Consider the following 19895-nt stretch of genomic DNA (forward strand, 5'->3'; position numbering starts at 1 on the left):
TACTGGTGGTTGGTTGACTGTTTTGTCCTTGGGGACTAGCCGTATTGTCACAATCATTGCTTCAGAGCTGATTGCATGGCCCTTTGGAAGACCTTACACTAGCTTGGGGGTGACTAAAATATTAAATCACTATTAAATTATTGAAACATGTGGGACAGCAGCAAATCCAAGTTTCATAACCATAAAGGAAGTTAGGTATCATCCAAGGATTAATCATTATTCAGTTTTTTACTCTCTGTGAGCATCGCTTTAGAAGAAAGTGCTTCCTCAGTTTTTCTTCAGAGCTCTCTGTACTTTTATTGGGCACACACCTTGATTTCATGAATCTCAAGGCATGTTGTTAACGTCAAACACCAAAGCCTGCTTCCAGAGCACAGCCATGGCTTCACAGCCATGAAGCAGTGTCCAGAACATTTTCACATGAGTGCACTTCTTGAGTTGGGGAGAACCATTTATTTCTCTCTTTAGTCTTTTCTACAATAAGATGCCATGACATTTCTTAATCCTTCTTAGATCTTTGTCAACCTTTTTTCTCTTTTCTTGTATTGCTAAAATATACTTAGAGTGTATTTGATGCATTGAAAAGGCAGTAATATCTCATTTATTTGTAGCCACCTATCTCAGAAATAGCAGGAACACATCCAAGAACCAAAAACAGAAATAAAGGGCTCTGAGCAGTTGAAGTTGTTGTCAGAAGATCCATGTGGTTAACTCACAAAACTCTTCCTCAAGCCTTCATTCAGAGCTTGTTTACTTTCACTTAAAGTACCAGTCTAGCACTTGAGATTTGGTTTCTCAGCTAGTGAGCAAAAGTACTCAGCTAAAGGTAAAAGTGGGACTCCTAAACACAGCTGCTATTTGGAGGCCAATAAGAAGAAAGATTTTTAATAAAATGCAGACAGATTTTTAATAAAATACAGACTGCCACTGTGACTTCTTTGTATTTAGGCAGTAGATTTACTTAATTGAGTAGCCCCCAAAACTATCAATATATTTCAGTTCAGTATAATAAAAATAATAGCCAAGCTTCAATAATAGTGTACATGGTAATGACTCTGAGTCATTAAGAAAGAATAAATTGTGTTCAGAGGAGGATATAATTTTTTAAAAACTTCCATCAAAAATACTTAAAATTTTTAAATGTTTGGTACTTGAAGGGTAAACTTTCATTATCTAGAAAATCCTCTTTGGGGGGTTGTAAAAAGTATTAATATACATTCCTGGTCTCTGAGTTATTCTTATTGAAGCATGTTTAATGTGATTGGCTGACAGTAATGGTAACTAGTATTTGTGTAAACTTTGTAGGTTTTCTTTTGCAGCAATCCTAAGTGGTAGATGGGGCAGGTGCTCCACTAAGACCCAAAATGGTTCAGTGTTTTGGCCAAGGTCACACAACTAGTAAAGGGTAGACTACTCTCTAATGTCTCCCAGTACTATATCCTGTGACACATATTATGTTGTTAGTAACACGTGATGGACATGGACACAAGGTACCTCCTGCAAGGGGTCCCTTCAGCAGGGACCTCCTGACTTCCCCGTGAGCTACAAAGTCTGCAGCTGCAGGAGGAGTTTGTTAAGTTCCCACGTATATCTCATTGAGTCCGAGAGTTGGAAATGACTTTGCTGTCACTCACCCAAGAGTGTCACTGGTGTCTCCCCCACTCTAAACGAAGGGAGGAACTTCTTCCTGTTGACCTTCCAGATATTTCCTTTCTAAAACATTTTACTGAAGGACAGTATACAGACAGAAAAATATACATATCATAAGTATCCTGTTCAGTCAGGTTTTTTTCCAGTTGCTCTTGGTCTTTCCGTCTCTTTGTTAGATTTTGGCCCCATAGCCAGCATGTACATGTTCAGCATACCCATGCATCTGTTATAATGCTTCTATAATAATCTTTTTTCTTGGTTTATTCACAATTCAGTGATCAGTTTCACATTGAGGTGTAGGCATTTTCTAAGACATTTCTAGTTTTTCTAATCTGTAGTCTAATGTAGGCCTTTTCAGATACCCATGGCATCACTAAAGAAAACTGATCTCTTGCTAGTTGTGAAAATAAAAACACAGTGTAACCTTTTTTCTTGCAAAACAGTTTAAATAACAGATTGGATTAATAGTTTCTCGGTGTTATTTTGTTTTGTATTTAGACATGTTTCAGTTTTATTCACCACTTGGTCTTAAAAATCTGCATGAGTCAGGAACAGAGAAAGTAAAATTGAGCACCTGCTCTTTTGTGCTTTGTGCTTTATGTAATCTAATATCTCACAACAATCCTTTGAAATATTGATACTCAGTTCCAGCTTACAGATAAGGAAACCAAGGTTCAGAGAGGTTAAGTAATTTGCCTGAGATCTTATAGCTAGTAAATGTCAGAGCTACAAGAAGAATACAGGTTTTTCATATTCCACAATCTGTGTTCTTTCCACTAAAACCACACGGCTTCAGAGGCCAGAAGAGGGTAGGGAGGTAGGAGGCCGATATAGGCTGTCTAGGGTACACCTTCCTATAAAGGCACTTCCTGACTGGGAGATAAAGTCAAAGATTGAAGAAAAAATAATTAGCTGGAAGATATTATCAAACAACATCTGTTCAGCACACATTTATTAAGCTGCCCTTGGTGCTTTGCTGTGTTACATAGAGTCCGATAATAGTCTCCTAAGGAATTAGGCGGGAGAGAGAGAGAGATTGAGAAGTTGTATAAAGCTCCAGAAAACTGGGACACACCAACTGCATGGGCTTAGTAAAATCCCGACATCCAGAAATACAAAACAGCTCTTGAAAACACGGGGCTATCTAGGCAGAAATTGCCTTTAGCCTGTCCTCAATCTAGTATCATCCTTTTTCTGCCTTCCCCACTATCCTGATTAAACTCTAAGAGTTGTCCTAGATAATTTACGGAAATGGTTGAAAAGTGTTCTTGAACGTAGAATTGGCTTCCTGTGGATTACTGTAAAATGTTTATTGAAGGTCTAGGAGAATGTAATAGGTGGGGCTTGAGAAGCGACAATACTACTATCTTGCATTGACAGGGCCTTATGGTTTACAATGTAATTTCACATCTGTGTCCTCATTTAGAGGCTAGGAGTTAGGAATTGCTTGTCATTCATCTTTCAGTGTATCTGAAATGTGAAATTATTGATCTCTATTCCTCCATGCCCCAAAGGGTTAGGAGGATTCCTGCATCACTGTTTGCAGAATTATAGAGTCCAGCCAATTGGTCAAGCTGAGAAACCATTTAAAACTGTAATTTCTCTAAGTATTGCTAAACCAAGACTTGTAATACAGTGTGTCTGAATTTTTTTCAGTGTTGTGGAGCTATGAGCCAGTGATTATTTAACAGGAATACTCAGGCCTAAAACCAAAGTGTATGTTGACCAACTGAAGTTAATAATGTGGCCAAAATTTTAATTTTTGAAGAAAAATTTCTTTTCAATGATATTTCTTCTCTATAAGATAAAAATTATTTGTGAATAATCACTTTAAAAGTATGAAAGTTGTTGTCACTAAAAATTGAGACTATAACAGAGCTGGCCTTATATTTTAATGAAGTGAATGCTCCTCATTTATTGAATAAAAAGCATATGGGCACTTAGAACCAGCTTTGGCCAGAGTGTCAATTCTCTGTACAACATGAGTAACATTGATGAATTTCATAATGTAAAAATAGTTCTTTGGAAAATAACCGTACTAATTTCTTCTTTCTTTTTGTCTGTCTAGTGAGAACTCAGCAGAGGCAATAGCAGTAGATTCTAACAATCAGTCGAAGTCCCCACTGGAGAAGTTTATGGTCAAACTGTGCACTCATCATCAGAAGCAGTTCATTCGTGTTCTGAACGATCTGTACACTGAATCTCAGCCAGGCACCGAGGACCTGCCACCTTCGGATTCTGGAACAATGGATGCCTCCACCTGCAATGCTGGCTGTGCCCAGCTCGGCACCAAACATAAGGAAAAGGATGCTATGTGTCTCAATATGAAGTCTTCTACTTCTGTAGAGTTGTTCGTAGACTCATCAGGCTCTCACAGCCCTCAACACTTGACAGAACAGGCCCTAAAGGAGCCTCCTCCCGAGACAAACTCTGTAGATGGAAGAGAGAATACTTTGACTGTTGTCCAAAAAGATTCCTCTGAACTTCCAACCACTAAACCTAATTCAATGGATAGTTCCACTCTGGGATACCTCACTGCATCTAATTCTTCCTCAGTAAACTTCCACCACATCTCTAAGAGCTTGGAGGGGCAAACCACTGGACAGGAGCAAGACACAGATGTGAAAATATGCAAGGACGGTAAAGACCACGTGCAGAGTTCAGCTTTAGTAGAAAATCTAATTGCAGTAAAAGTGGCAACTGAGAATAGTGAGGAGAGCAACAGCTGTATTGTTTCTCAAAGAAATTCATTCAAAGCTTTATCAGAAGAGGCTTGGGACTCAGGGTTTATGGGGAATTCACCTAGAACTGCTGACAAAGAGAATGCTTTACAGTGTAGCTCAAAAACACCTTTACGCCAGGACTTAGAGGCAAGTGAACAAGATTCAAGGCCAAAGCAAGAGAACCATCTTCACTCATTAGGAAGAAACAAAATGGGTTACCACTTACAGCCCAGTGATAAGAGCCAGTTTGATCATTCCAAAGACGGTTGGTTAGCCCCCAGCCCCATGCCACCTGTACACAAAGCATCTAATGGACATTCACGAACCAAGATGCTTTCAACCTCCATTAAGACAGCTCGGAAAAGTAAAAGGGCATCAGGGTTGAGGATAAATGATTATGATAACCAATGTGATGTCGTTTATATCAGCCAGCCAATAACAGAATGCCACTTTGAGAATCAACGATCGATATTATCTTCTCGGAAAACAGCCAGGAAGAGTACTCGAGGATACTTTTTCAATGGTGATTGTTGTGAGCTGCCAACTGTTCGCACACTGGCCAGGAATTTACACTCCCAAGAAAAAGCAAGCTGCTCAACACTGGCCTCCGAGGCAGTGGTCACTCCCAAGCAGACCCTTATCATTTCAGCACCTCAGCCTACAATAGATGTGCAGCATCCCAGAGAAGACAACCCTGAAGAACCTAGTAAAGAAATAATCTCCCTCAAGGAAGGAGACAGAGATGCATCATCTGAAAAGGAATCTCAAGAGCCTGAGGTTTGCCCTGTGACAAATAACGCAAACCCAAGCAGCTCCTCTAGATCAAAGGAAACAGCAGCCTCCAGCCCAGTGTGGCCTCTCCCTGCTCACCTTCCTGAAGAGGATCTTCCAGAAGGCAGCTCCGCGGTCTCAGCTCCCACAGGAAGTGGGATATCTTCTCCTGAACGAGACCAACAGCCAGTTGAACTGCTAGATACAAAGGAGATGAGTGTACCCCAAGACTGTCCCCTGCTTCCCTCCACAGAGAGCCTTTCTGAGGGAGGCAGTGAAGATGTTGTTCCTAGGCCTTGTTCCCCTCCTGAAACAGTAAGTAGAGAGGAAAGTCCTCTGTGCTCAGAAAATCAAAGTCCCCCAGTGGGCTTGGAGCCTCCCACGAGCCTGGGAAAGGCTGAGGAAGACCAAAGCATCAGTACTGAGGCTGAGACCGAAGACACTCAGGAATTAGATACTGACCCACTCTTGAAGGAAAGCAGCACTTTGACTAATGAAAACCCCAGTGAAATTGAGGAAAGTGAGGCACCAGGTGGTACAGGAAAATTCGAGGGAGAGGATGGTGATGTAAAACATCCTCCAGAAAAAGATATGTGTGGTCAAAACATTGACTCACCTGAAGAGAATCTGGACAAGAAGAAAAAAGGTAAAAAATTCCCCGAGGCCTCTGATAGGTGCCTAAGAAGTCAACTTTCAGATTCTTCCTCTGCCGATAGGTGCCTAAGAAATCAAAGTTCAGATTCTTCCTCTGCTTGTGCTGAGATCAAGGTTTCTAAAAATCCTGGTGCAAAACGTTCTAAAAAAGAAGGGTATCCTGGTGGGACAGCACCTGAGAGCTTCCTGACTGAAGGTTTCCATACAAAAGCTCTGGAGGACACTGAAAACCCAAATGTCAAAGAAAACCCCTCTGAGAAAGATGCTGAGCAGGAGGGCGAAGGAGGTGGGATGATCACCAGGCAGACTTTTAAAAACATGCTAGCAAAAGAAGTCAAGGGGGAAGAAGAAGGCATTTTCCCCAGCAGTGATCCCTTAGCCACAGTTGGCCAGCCCCTGCCTGGAGAGAAACTGGAAATCTATGTTCAGTCTAAATTAGGTGAGAACAGTACTCAAGACCCCTCTGAAAGCATTCCTTGTACGTTCCCAGAACAATCAAAAGAGAAGCCGGGACCTATTCCTGCACAAGAGACGGAAGAGGTTGTAAATGATATAGATAGTGCAGACAGCCCGCATAAAGATGATGATAGTGACGTGCTATCTAGCACAGTTGGATTGTCAAGTAGTAGAAGTGATGACGCTGCTGGGCCCCCAAAATGGGTCCCAAGGCTTACAAGACTGACCTCCTCAACCTACAACCTAAGACACGCTCATGCTCTGGACTCCTTGGATACTATGAAAGTGACTTCCGAAAAGGAAGCAGCACAAGGAAACACAATCCCAAAGGAAAATGAAACTTCAGAGAGTGGAGATCCCGTAGACGAGGATGAGGTGGACACAATGGTAGACGACCAGCCAAAGTTTGTAGAATGGTGTGCTGAGGAGGAGAACCAAGAGCTCATCGCCAACTTCAACGCCCAGTACATGAAAGTTCAGAAGGGCTGGATCCAGCTGGAGAAAGAAGCCCAGCCAACACCAAGAGCAAGGAACAAGTCAGATAAGCTGAAGGAAATTTGGAAAAGCAAGAAAAGGTCACGGAAATGTCGGGGTTCACTGGAGGTTCAAAAGTTTTCTCCTGTTCAGATGCTGTTTATGACAAACTTTAAATTATCTAATGTTTGCAAGTGGTTCTTAGAGACAACTGAAACCCGGTCTCTGGTAATTGTGAAGAAGCTCAATACTCGTCTTCCAGGAGACATCCCACCTGTCAAGCATCCTCTTCAGAAGTACTCTCCTTCCAGCCTGTACCCCAGTTCACTACAGGCTGAACGCTTGAAAAAACACTTGAAGAAATTTCCCGGAGCTACTCCTGCTAGGAACAATTGGAAAACACAGAAGTTCTGGGCTAAATTTCGAGAGGATCCTGACCAAGTGGCGCCAGAGGATGACAGTGACGTTAGCCTCAGCCCCAATCCTGAAGACAGCATAGAGGAGGTCAAGGAAGGTAGAAATAGCCATCCTCCCACAAACTCACCCACCCCTGCCAGTACCCGGATCCTTAGAAAATATTCCAACATTCGAGGAAAGCTCAGAGCCCAGCAGCGTTTGATCAAGAACGAGAAAGTGGAAAGCCCATTTGGTCCGGCTGTGGAAAGTAAACAGAGTTGTAAGAGTGTATGCATCAACCCTCTGATGTCCCCCAAGCTTGCGCTGCAAGTAGGTGCAGATGGGTTTCCTGTTAAGCCCAAGAGTACCGATGGAATGAAGGGAAGGAAAGGGAAGCAGGTGTCTGAAATCTCGCCGAAAGCAGAAGTTCAGAATAAACGCAAGAGGACAGAAGGCGGCAGCACTCAGGACAGGAAGGACAAGGGAGCTGCGACGAAGGCCAGCAAAGAAAAGCACGTTGATGGATCCACCAGAGCCCCCGCTGCCAAGAAGCCAGCTGCAAGGGACAGAATCAGCCAACTGCCCAAAAAGACGACTTTGAAAGAGAAGAAAGTGAAGATCCCTAAAAAGTCACCTGGGAAGAGCTGCCCTCCCTCCAGGAAAGAAAAAGAGAATACAAACAAAAGGCCTACCCAGCCCTCCCCCTCGGAGATGGTGACAAAACCTGCAAAGCAAAAAGGGGCAGGTGAGTCCTCTTCAAGGCCACAGAAAGCCACAAATAGGAAGCAGAGCAGTGGAAAGACTCGGGCCAGACCCTCGACGAAAACCCCAGAGAACAGTGCAGCCCAGAGAAAGCGAAAGCTGAAGGCAAAGCTGGACTCTTCCCACAGCAAACGGAGGCGGATGGATACAAAGTGATTGGAAGGGCAGTATTCAAGAGTTAAAACTGTTCTATAGAAGTAACCCTTTATTTTGCATTAACTAAATCTGCTTTTATAAGCTTATCAAGCCTTTCAAATCTGCAGTTAATGGAGAACACCACAATTTAAGATGTCAGAAATTGCGTCTCAGATGGAGAAGGGAACTTGCAGAGTCTTTCTCTGAGGCTGAGTAAGGGAAGTTATATATTATATTCTGGTTGTTCCTTGGGTTTTAAACTTGGAACCAAGCAGTTTTAGTTTTTAAAAGTACAGTGCCTTATTTATCCTTTTTGTTTTTAAATTTACAAAAGCTAAAAAGCTGATCTATGTGATTAAAGGCTTGTATTTTATACTTGATGCACAAGCACTTGTACTGTAGCCGAGAAGACCACCATCATGCACATCAAAGTAGCTTTTCAGCAGCCACCCTGCAGTATCTGTACGTGAACAGATGCTCCTCTTTGCAAACCCCAGCAGTGAACTTCCCTCTGTCTTGTTTGTTTAAATGGTATTTGCAAGCTAAACCAAATCATTTTTATGGTATGTGGAGAATGCAGAGGGAATTTATAATTATTATAAAAGATTAATATTTCTGTTACCCCATTTTAAAAATTCATATTCATTGTTGGTCACTCATCTCTGATCTTTTGTCATTTGAAGAAATGTATTCTAAATTATGTGCCCATGGGACAAGAGGTGTGTCACAAGGTGTTAATATTGATTTATGGGCTCTAAAAGTTATTCACATCCCCCAAATTATTTGCATTACTGATTCTTATCATCCTTTTCATTTTTGGCCTTGCAGGATTGCTAGCACACTAATGAGGTTTTCATCCTACTTTGGGGGAAAAAAAAACAAAACTAGGATCTTTTTTCCATCTTGTAGCCGTAATTTGACAATTAGGATAAGAGTGACTGTTCTGATTTTTTCCTTGCCCTGAGTACTTCCATAGTCAAAGAAAGCCAAAATGTTATTTTCAGTAATAGAAAAGTTTAAGACGTGTGTGTGTATGTTTGGGTGCATTTGCATGTGGATATAAGCCACAAATGTCTCCCAATCCCAGTTTTACAGTAAAATTCTTTCTTCTCCATGCAGTGTGATAGGGTGTTCATGAGCTGAGTCATTAGCATATGCCAGATGACTTAAATGTAGCCCAGGGTCTGTATGAGTATCCCCCAAATCACTATGGCACCAGACTCAGAGAAGTGTAAACAACACAGAATTGTATAAAGGTCAGAGTAACCTTGCAGTTGGAGAAAGTAGCACCAACATCTCATGGTGTGCCCATACACACCCCTGTACCAGGAGCTAATGTTCAGCTGGTATTCCAATGTGAAATGTACATGGTTAGAGTAGTAGGTGCCCTTTCTGATTGGTTAGCACCATACTAGCAGTTAATACTTGTAGTATCACAGTGGCCTCTGTCATGTCAGGCTCTGTTTCATGGCTCAAAAGTGCGAGCTGCAATATTTGTAATTGATGTTGTTTGAGGTCTAAGATGGGTACATTGGCTTTACCTTGGTGCCTATAACATTGCTCCATTATAACATAGTGTGTACTCGACATCTCCATTGGGCCACTCTACGAGCAAGGCTTGGTTGCTAAAGCCTCAGCCAGCTTCTCTAACATGCTCTCTCCCCAGAATAGGCTTGTATGGATAGCTGCTACTCTCTCCTTTTTATTAAAAATGTTTCCATTCATATTGCTTCAGATCTGTTTGGATTAACCCAGAAGTACCTTTATTCATGCATTAGTTCGTTCAAATCATGATAAAACAGGTTTTCTACCCATTCTGTTAAAGTTTTGCTGTATATAATGAAAACTTCTGATTGGATAGGACTGGAGAAAAGCATTTGATTCATGGGAAATTGAAAATTGTGTTGAATTTTATAGATAGTGAAGTTTACTATCTTCCATGAAGCCTTGATTTTTTTTCCTAGTGTCTCCTCTATCCCATGAGTCTTTTTTTTTTTTTTTTTTTTTTTTTTCCTTTTTAATATCTTTGACTTTGGCCATTCAGGAGCTACCTATATTAATGAAACTGCTGAGTGTGTATGTTGGCAACCTTTCTCAGCATTAAGTTGCACAGAAGCATTAACCTGTTTTAAGTAGGTTCATTTAATCTATAAAAGTGGTTTTAAAGTTTTTAAAAATCTTTTCATATAGTCGTCACTGGATATTGTTTTTGCGGTGACTTAAACGGTGGAGGTTTGCCCATGTCAGGTGTGCTGATCCCTGTACATATGTTCAAGGTGCCCCCTTAGCTGCATATAGACTACCTTGTAAGGGTGCTTGGATTAGGTTAGGGATGTGAGGCTGTAAGTGGGTGGTACTTTTCCAGTTGCCGATTTATAATTCATTCCATTACTTTTCTAAGTTCTTTTTCATTTTTAAAAGCTTACTTCAAGATAATAGCCTTCTCTCCCATTCTAGGCGGCATTTGAGATAAGGTATCAATGTTTATGTATTCATTTTGTACACCTTACAATGCAATGGATCATCTTTAAAATCAACTTACACTTTATAGTAGACCACATTTAAATAGACTGGGATTCTACATAATTAAGACACTTAAAAGTTTAGAATTATTTTTATATTTTTTGAATCTCATTTTTGCTGATTCAGTTAACTTTACTAATAGAAGAAAGAAAAAAAGCAAACTTGAGGGCCGATTCTGGAAGCCCTTTTACACTTAAAACAGATGCTGGCAAACCTGTCTCCCAGACACCGCCAAGCCTTGGTTTCGTCTCAAGTCTCCCCTTGTTTTCCCTCTCTTGCAAAGACCTCCTTCCTATAGCCATTGTCACAGTGTGGCTTGCCACTCGATGCAAAGGCAGTCTGTCCCACCTTCTGGATTCCAAATGTGAAAGGAATTCTCCTCCTGGGCCTGTACTCAGTGAAGTGACTGTTGGAGCTGATGTTGATGACCAGAGAACACTGGTATTTCCTCTGAGCTTCTGGAGGAGCTGGAAGACACCTGGGAAGCAATCACTGAAGCTCTACCATAGCTCCCCAGAGGTGGGCCCTCTTCAGGAGACCCATTTCTATCTCCCATTTTCTATCCCCTGAGGCTCCCTGGGTTTGGGAGGACAGCATAGAGACTGTACCCTCAGTTGGGGTCCAGAGCCTCACCCCTAGCACTTCCTCAGACGTGTAGCAATCTTGCAGCGCAGCAGGAAGGCCATGAACCTTTGTTCTGCTCTTGAGGCTTCTTATATACAAATGTTATTAATGTCTGTTAACCTGCAGTTGCTAGTCCCTTGGCTCCCTTAGGTAGGCCAATTCTGTTGTGTCTGTACTTCATTAAAGACTTCTACACAAGCCTTATTTAAAAAACAATCTTAGGCTGTGGGTTTCATGCCTCATTGTTCCTGCGTAGTATAGATAGGTGTTAGTCATCCTTTCACAAAGGTGGTGCTTTTAATAGGATCCTCTATGCATCACATACTGTGCAGGTGAATTTCTCACTGTTCAGATAGGTCATCAGTAAAACATCACTTCAAGACGGTCATTTTGAATTGAAGTTTGGACTCTTTTCTCCCTTGTGATGAATTCTGTAGTGATGACTGAAGCTGTCACCATCATTTGTGGGCAGTTTACCTGTTGATCAATGGACCTAAGAGCCAAGTAGGAAAGGGCAACATGCTATGTGAGGCAAGCTGGAGATGCTGTAGTGTCACCCTCAGTGAGTCTGGCGTCTTGTCACTGCCCCCGGGACTGGGCTGGAGTTTCCCAAGGTGCTGGCCCAAGTTGCCACACCCACTTCTTTTGGTTTTAGGTCAGCCCATGCAGGGTCTCATTTGGCCGACAGATGATCTTTCACAGGTCTGCAAACTGTGGGCTGGTCATTCTTTTGGAAATAAAAGTTTTTTGGAACATAGCCACTCCCATTTGTTTATGTATTGTCTCTGTCTGCTTTCCAGCAGAGTTGGGCATCTGCAACAGAGACCACATGACCCACAAAAGCCTAAAATATTTACTACCTGGACCTTTAAGGAAAAGTTTGCTGACCCATGCTTGAGAAAAGAATCTTTTTTTCAGGAAAAAAAGCTTCCCTGGTTTATCTTCTCCTTTCTTCTGCCTCTTCTCCTGTCTTCTTCTTTTCTTCTCCTTCCTCCTTATCTTACCTCAATTTTGTTCTTTTTACATGTCTTTATTTTTTCTTGCTACAAAAAAGACACATTATATTGCCACAGCACATCAGATACCATCTCCTGAAACTTGAGCTACCTTAGCGTCACATCCTGTTAGAATCACCCATCACAGTGGCCAAATCGAGGCCGCCTTAACCTCTAGAGTCAGAATCCATGAGCAACTAGGAATTCAGAGTTCTAACATGATGTGGCCTGGGCTTCTCCTTTCATTCAGTTTTTATCATAGACCTGACTCTGGCTTCACTTCTTGTTTATTACTAAAGTAAGCCAAATTTTGTTTCTTTCAAAATTAGTTGAGACAACTTTAGGTGGATGTTCAGTTTTCTGAACCTTACATTTAGATATGGAAAAACCTTTTCACAGAGAGGAAACGAAGTCTAATCATAAACCCAAGGCATTGTTTATTATGTAATATTTTTGGCCAGCTTCTAGGAAAATAAAAAATGTATTGGCACTGATACTTTTTTCAGTCACCTACTCTTCTTTCAAAATAATTTTATTAAAGGCACACCAATAACTGAAAGATAGAGGCTTGAAGTGCTTTAGAAAGACTAATAGAAAATTGGAGCCTATTATAACCTGAGTGTGACTGAGAAGTTATGGATGATTAGATTAAATCCTGTCAACTGCCAAGATTTTGTCTTCCCCTCCCCCAAAACTCAAGGATGTGTTTCTCAGTGGCTCTAAAACAGTGACTGTTCCGTTTGTTTTGAAACAGATAATTATCATTTTGAATTCTTAACTATGAATTTTTATCTTCTTATGGCTCGGTATCCACTGAAATATTGGAAATTTTTCTGAGTATGAAATCATGTCTATGTAAGGCATCAGCAAAGCAATCCTCACATCCCAGCAGTAAATACTCTACCCCAGGCTTGCTCCCAAGTCCTTTTCAGGGAGAAAGAGAAAATAAAAAGATGATTGTATTTAATACAAGCAGAATTATGGGAAGCCTTTTGAGACAGCCTTCGATATAGTTCATCCCTTGAAATGTCAGAACAAACTGCTGTATTCTACAGTGGACAGATTGGAAGACATGAAAGTCTGACCTCCTTCCCTTAAGGATACTGTCATGCCCAGGCAGAAACCCAGAGCTCCCTGATGCTGCTTGCCATGCTATACTGGGGACCCAGGGAACCACCTGAGTCACTTTGCAGGCATCCTTGCTCATGCTTCTGCCCTTGGAATTGAGCCACAGCTGGCCAGTTCCTTGCTTTACCTTCCCTTTGATCATTTTCCCAGAGCCTTGGTGGTTTATGTTAGTGCTCAGAGGGGCAGGTGTGCGGTCATGCTCGCCAGTGAGCAAAGTGACACAGAGGCTTTCTCACCTGCCTGGGACCATTCCATTTAACATGAGGTGCTCAGTAGGCAAGCCACATGGAAGTAGATTGCTTATTAAAAAAAGAACCACTTGCCCATGGTTTTATAATATACCAGAGATTGGAGGAAAGCATTGTACCTTGTTTTTTTAAGGGTTATGTTAAAAAAAAAAAAAGAGTAAAGAGACCCCATGTGGCCCACACAGCCTAAAATATAAGCTATTTACTACCTGACCCTTTAAAGAAAAGGTTTACTGGCCCTTGCAATATGTCATTCAAGATCAAATTGTGTGGCCAGTTAGGCACAAACTTATTTTTTTTATGTAGTCCAGCATTGCAACATTTCTTTCCTTTTAGATTTCACTGTTTCTGCCTGTTCGATCTTAGCACACAGCTGCTGTTCCACATTATTCCTGACTAATGCTCGTGTATTAAAGAAAAAAATATATCTCCCTTTGTGGATTGAGTATTTGTTGAATCTTGGATATTCAACGTGATCTACTAGGATAACTAGTTAAAGCTAAAAGTACAAAGTCTTTTAAACTAAAAGTACTACAGTTGTCTTCATGTTTATGAGTCAGGGTGAACTTGACTCTCATGGAGAGATATTCCCCTACAGCAGTGCTCAACACACACGGATTTCCTCATGAACTTAAAGCCTAGAATAGTGCCTCTCCCGGCAGGCAGAGAGCATGTTAGTTTCACCCCCAGAAACTATACAGTATATTCATGTACAGTATATTTGCAAGTTTATCACTCCCCAAGCTTCGGTCATTACTTGTGAATATAAATGGCTGGTCTTTTCACCTGTCTGAACCTCTAATCCAGATCACCCATCCTCAGCTCTCTTAAAAATACCAGCATGTCGATGGCACCTTGTCAGCCCACCAGCAGCTTTAGACCGAAGTTCAGAGCTCTCTGGCCTGGCCAGTGAAGCCCGCTCCTGGTCAGGCCTAACTCACCTCATTTTGAGGACCCACCTTTGGCACCTTGCCTCTTCCCTCTTCTGCTTATGCCCCAAGCCCCCTTCCAGGAGGCCTCTTCTCTGGGAAGTCTCCTACTTCTCAAGTGCTTCACTGAACATATATATGTTGTATTAGAAGCATTTCTTTTCATAACTGTTTTTCTTCTCGTAGTTAGCCATTGGGTCCAAATGCTAGTCACCTTACCAACTTTCTCACTCAAATCGTTTTCTATAATCTACACTTCATGTCGTCTTGTAGCTAAATCTGTAGAATTTGGGAGCTAGTTTGTGGAAGAGATGCTATACAAACAAGATTTTCATAATTTTGTATATTTATACCACAGGTAGGGATTAGTTTTAGAGCCACTATAGCTTAAGGTTATAAGTTTCACCAGTGATTTCTGCATTCTTAATAGTTCTAGGAGACTATGTGACTATGATTTCAAATACATATATATAATACGTATTTATACACACCACTGTGAAATTTATTTCACTGTGTAAATAGTGGTATTTTCCTGTTCAAATGCTTCTATAGAAAGTATTTATTTTAACAAACAAAAAAAATTAATGTCAAAAGGGCTTTCCAAAAAAGTGTTCTTTCTAGAGAACCCATCCTCCCCAGCTATGATGCTCGGCCACTGAACCCCCAAACAACATAGTGAAGGCAGAAGGGTGAGCCTTGAAGCCCTCACTGTATTGAGGCAGATGCAACTGGATTGGGAACCTGAGCACAATCCCCACTGTCACCCCATCCCAGAACAAAGGGGGTCTCCCACAGTCGGTGTGGCTGCACCAGGCATGGCATCGGGGCTTGCCTCCAGCAGCCCACTTTTTGCATATACAGTTGGTACATTCAGCTGTAGATTTCAACATCCTGTGCAGGGAGATGAGCCTTAGTTGTAACCCCAAGGAAATACAAACCTATACCTGTGGGATATGGAGAAACCACTGGTTGCCTAAAGAAAGCATTAAGATGTATTTTAGTCTTTCTCACCTTCGTGAAAGACCTGTTCCCACTCTCGTTAACTACGGGAGATAAGCACGTTTCCTTCCGCACCTTGACTGAGTACTGAGCGCCTCAGCTCGCTGCCTCCTCCCTCTCTCAGCGTCTGTGCAGATGTGGGCCAGCCCACCTATAACTGATGGTACACAGTGAGGCCATCTGCTCTAAGATGTGTGCAGCTTTACTTCTCAGGAGTCCTGGCCTGCAATTCAGCACCCGTAAATGTAATGGAACTGATGCTCTCCCATCATGTTCCTCTTCCCTGTGCCCCATTCCTGGGCACCCCTGTCTGAGTCACGATTCTCATTCTGCCCGGCTGGCTGGACTGAGAACTGCAGCTCCAGGACTGCGGTGAGCTTGGGACGACACGCAGGGATTTGTGTCATCCATTTGAACCATAATTAGCATATTTACTTATGGCCTCCCTTTGTCTTTTCTAAACAAGTGAGGAAGACACTTGAACAGTAATGCTGGAGAATGTTTTTTTTCAGATGCTATTTGTAAGCAAATCTGATTTTAAGATGAAATGTGAAAGGGTAACTAGGTGCCAGGGAATTTAGCACTGAACTAGACAGTCAAAACTTTTTTAAACTTTGCAGGAAGAAATAAACTTTGCTCTCATCTAAATGTTCACGAGAAATAATGTTGTAAATAGTTTTTAAAAAATATTTATTACATGTGCTGTGTACAGATTCATGTTCTGAGTGATGTTGGTTTGCATTGTAGTATTGTAGAAGAATATATTTTGAGCAGTGGACTTCCTTTCATAACACAGTTCACACATGGAGAAAGAACAAAAACCAGCAGGTTGAGAGCTGTTTGGGGCATTTGATCTGTAATGTTACACCAAATCCAAGCTTTAGTCGTTCCCTCTTCTCATCTGGTTATGTTATATATTATATATCTATACACACACACATATGTATGATAAACTGGTCAGTGGTCAGCCCCCAGACCTGCAGAGCAGATTTCCAGGTTTTCTTTCTGATGTGTTGCCTGTAAGCAATAAGATTCTAGGTAATAGCATTTATTCCGGGCTCTGCGTTAGCCCTTGTCTCAGAGGATAGGGTGGGGGTAGAACAGCTCTTGCTAAGATCTCTTGCCTTTGCTGGAGAGGCTGCTGTACTTGAATTTTTGCTTCTGTTTGTCTGCACGCTCCTTCACATCATACAACACTAGCGATGGATGAGAAATCTGCCAGCACCAGACACATCAAAAATTGGGCATAGAGACTGAAAAATTATCAATTTTCCATGAATTTGTAGGGTTTACAGAATCTAGCTGAGGCAAAACTCATTTGGCTATAGCATAAGTGTAAGAATCTTTCACATTAAAAATGTAAATGGCCCATAAAAAGTCCTTTGACTGTATCTGAGCTACATTTAAGAGCTAGCCCATTTCCTGTACTCCTCCTCTGTGCCTGAGTTTGAAATATCTGAAGCCCCCTGCGTGTCTGGGGTTAAATCATTTAGGTTCGTGCAAAGAGGGCAGTTGCCTCTCCAAGCGTCCCAGCGTGTTCAGTCCAACAGATTTCTAAGCTGTTTAGCAGCCTCTCCTTGTGACCGTCCTGAACTTTATGAAAAATACCCCACACCCAGATAACCATTAATAGAATAATGTAGTTTTTTAGGCTTTTGGAATATGTCTTCTCTTTTGTATTTATGATGGTGTTTGGAATTTTTCACTAGTGTTTTTTTAGATTGAAGTGGGTGCATTAGGATAAAACTTTCCGTTGCTGAGCCTGAAGCAAGCAAGAGGAAAGAAGCGGACCTATGTTGTGTCTTTGGGAAGGTGACTACTTCTTGTGGTGGGGGGAGGGCGGGGGGGAGCGTTATAGATTACGTGGGGTAAAATAGAATTCCGCCCTGAGGCTCCCGGAGTCTTATGGCCTTGTAATAAATAATCCCTTTATTAGCCTCACTTAATCTCAATAGAAGCCTGCTGTTTACCCTCAGGGAACAAGTAGTTTTCAAAATTGAGCTCCTCCCAGGTCATTGGCCAGTGCCTGTGTGCAGGCATTGGTCATCTTTGTGAACTCATGGCATTATTTTCCCGTATGTATTATGATATTAAGAAATTCAACCCCAACCTGTATGAAAAGCACAGCCCAGGGTCCTACTTTTAGGCTAGAGTTAACGCCTTTGAGAGGCCAGGGGGTCATGGGAGGCCCATGCAATTTAACTGAAGCTCAGGTGCCGTGTTGGGTTTTTATTGGTTTTAGGCCACAGCCTTCAGAGTGAATTTAGGGCAGGGCTGCTGATCTGGCTGTGGATCCAGGGAGCTCTAAGATGAATCTCTACCGTTCCTTTAAAGGTCTTTCTGGTTCTTCCCAGTGTTGTCATTGCCGAGGTCATTCTCGTAGTTGTTCAGATGTGCTCCTTTTTGCTGTCTTGTGAGTCTTAGCCAGCGATCCAGATGCCCAAGGACAGAGTCTCCAGAGGGCCTAGCTCCTTCCTGGTACCAAGTGTGTGATCCTGACCTGTTTGAAGGCGGTCTTGTCAAAAGTAGTGAAATGAGAATTTCTGCAAACGGTAATCCGGATGATCAGCATGTATCCCTTGGGCCTGGACTTCCACTATGTTAGTGAGTGTAGGAAAATACTGTGTCTTTTATGGAAGAAAATTCAATGTATGCTGTGAATTTGTTGGTTTGAAACATTGAAAATTTTTCATTAGACAATGTTTACATACCTCACCTGAAGAACCTTTGAGAGTGTATATATGAAATTTAAAATATATTAAGTTGCTTTAAAACAATATGTATAGCTATAAAAGTTGGAGTTATTTTAACTTTGAATATGTACCAAGTCTCTTAAATATTGAAATCTTGTGGACTTTTTGTGCTTCTGTGTTTTACTTTCCTATTAGACCATGTAGGAAACTGTGTTCTTGTTATTGGTAAAGGGGCCCTCACTGAAATCCAAGCTTGGAAGGATTTCCTTTGTTGTTTCAGATTTTCTAGTTTGGTTTTGAGGGATGGGTTACGGAGCTAGAGGATGTGTGGGCGGGATTTCTCTAACGTTGACATCTATTCCATGAGCTTTTCCTAGGCGCTTATTTTATTGCAGCGTATTAAACTTCTTTGATATTAAAGTGTGTTTGTGTAGTTACTGGAGAGGGTACGGAACGCATTGAAGCCCAGCGTTCAACTTGTAGCCTACAGCAAAGTTGGTAAGTTGCCAGAAGGAACCAAAAAGCAATACTTCTTACTACTTTTGCCTCGGCCACTGATGTTGGGACTCAAAGGAACATCGTTTGCTAGATCTGTGGCCATTTTGTGAGTTATGCCTAACTTCAGGGAATAGAAAACACAATGGACGATCCTTGGGAATTCCCATGGCAGAACCGGAAAGGTGCCAGTGCTTCATCCTGAGGTGCAAGGAGCAATTGAATCCGTGCTACTGACCTCAGGTATGCCCCTGCTAGATTAGGGGGGATGTGCATGGCACCCCAGCTCTCTGGAGCCCATGTTGGGGTATGGCAGAAAGTTGGCAGGGAATCCTTCCATTTACTCGCCTCATGACCCGTTTCATTATATTCTCTCAACTCTCCTGGAGATGAGTCTATTTAGGGATCCAGTGAGCCAGTGATTCCTGTGGAATCAGCCACAGTTTCATTAACAAGTTCATCTGACAGTGGCCATTGACTCGCAGAACTCCACCCGATGGAAATAACCCTGCAGCTGGCAGTCAGGCCGCCCTTCTTAATTTGAATTTGGAGAACTATCTTGTTCCAGATGAGGACTTTTCGTCGTTGAAATAGACCTCTTTTCCTCCAGTATTCATCCTGTGGTAGAATAACTGGAGTCTGACATGAGAGATGCAGACTGGCTTGGGGTGAGGGAACATCTCTAAAATGAACTCTGAGGGCTCAGGACATAGGGGTGATAGAGATGCATTATCACCAATATGGGGAAGTGTGGCAACTCTAGTTGGAAGCCTGGGCATCCCTTCGACTCCCTCCACCCACCCAGCCAAGGCCTGCTGTGCCCATTCCCTTGGCTAGATATTTCCTTGTAACTGAAATGTGCCACTTACTTTACTCTAACTCAGGTTGCAGACTGGTGGCTGACAGTTGTGTTTTATTTAGCCAGTGTTTAAAAAACAGTATTTTAAAACTGAGTGTTTACATAAAAATTGATTTCTAGCTTTTAAAAAAAGATAACGAAGATCTGACAAAATTAGTGCGTGGTAAGAGTCAGCTGAAGCTGGGTGGATTGGAAAGCTCACCCTGCAGGTCATCACAATCTGCCTCACTTACCATTTGTCCCTTGCTCTTCACAGTAGGGAACCAGGTCTCTGTCCCTGTGGCAGTACAGATGATGGGCTGAAGGGCATGTGGCCGCTTGACTCATTTAGGTAAGTAACCTACTGGCCTCTCCAGACTCTTGAGCTTACAACCCTATTTT

At 42.0% G+C, this 19895-nt stretch overlaps 1 protein-coding gene across 16 annotated transcripts in view; it reads left to right on the top strand.

The window, feature by feature from the left end:
• Nucleotides 1-18580, top strand: part of LCOR (ligand dependent nuclear receptor corepressor) — a 135253-nt gene extending 116673 nt beyond the window's left edge. For all 16 annotated transcript variants that reach the window (XM_082406488.1, XM_082406492.1, XM_082406478.1 and 13 more), the window contains one exon: nt 3719-18580. In XM_082406488.1, coding sequence (XP_082262614.1) covers nt 3719-8042 — 4324 coding nt within the window. In that variant the 3' untranslated portion in view covers nt 8043-18580. The remainder of the gene's footprint in view (nt 1-3718) is intronic.
• The last annotated feature ends 1315 nt before the right edge of the window (nt 18581-19895 follow it).

Source organism: Balaenoptera borealis (genome assembly GCF_965194805.1).
Source record: "Balaenoptera borealis genome assembly, chromosome: 10".
NCBI classification, from domain to species: domain Eukaryota; kingdom Metazoa; phylum Chordata; class Mammalia; order Artiodactyla; family Balaenopteridae; genus Balaenoptera; species Balaenoptera borealis.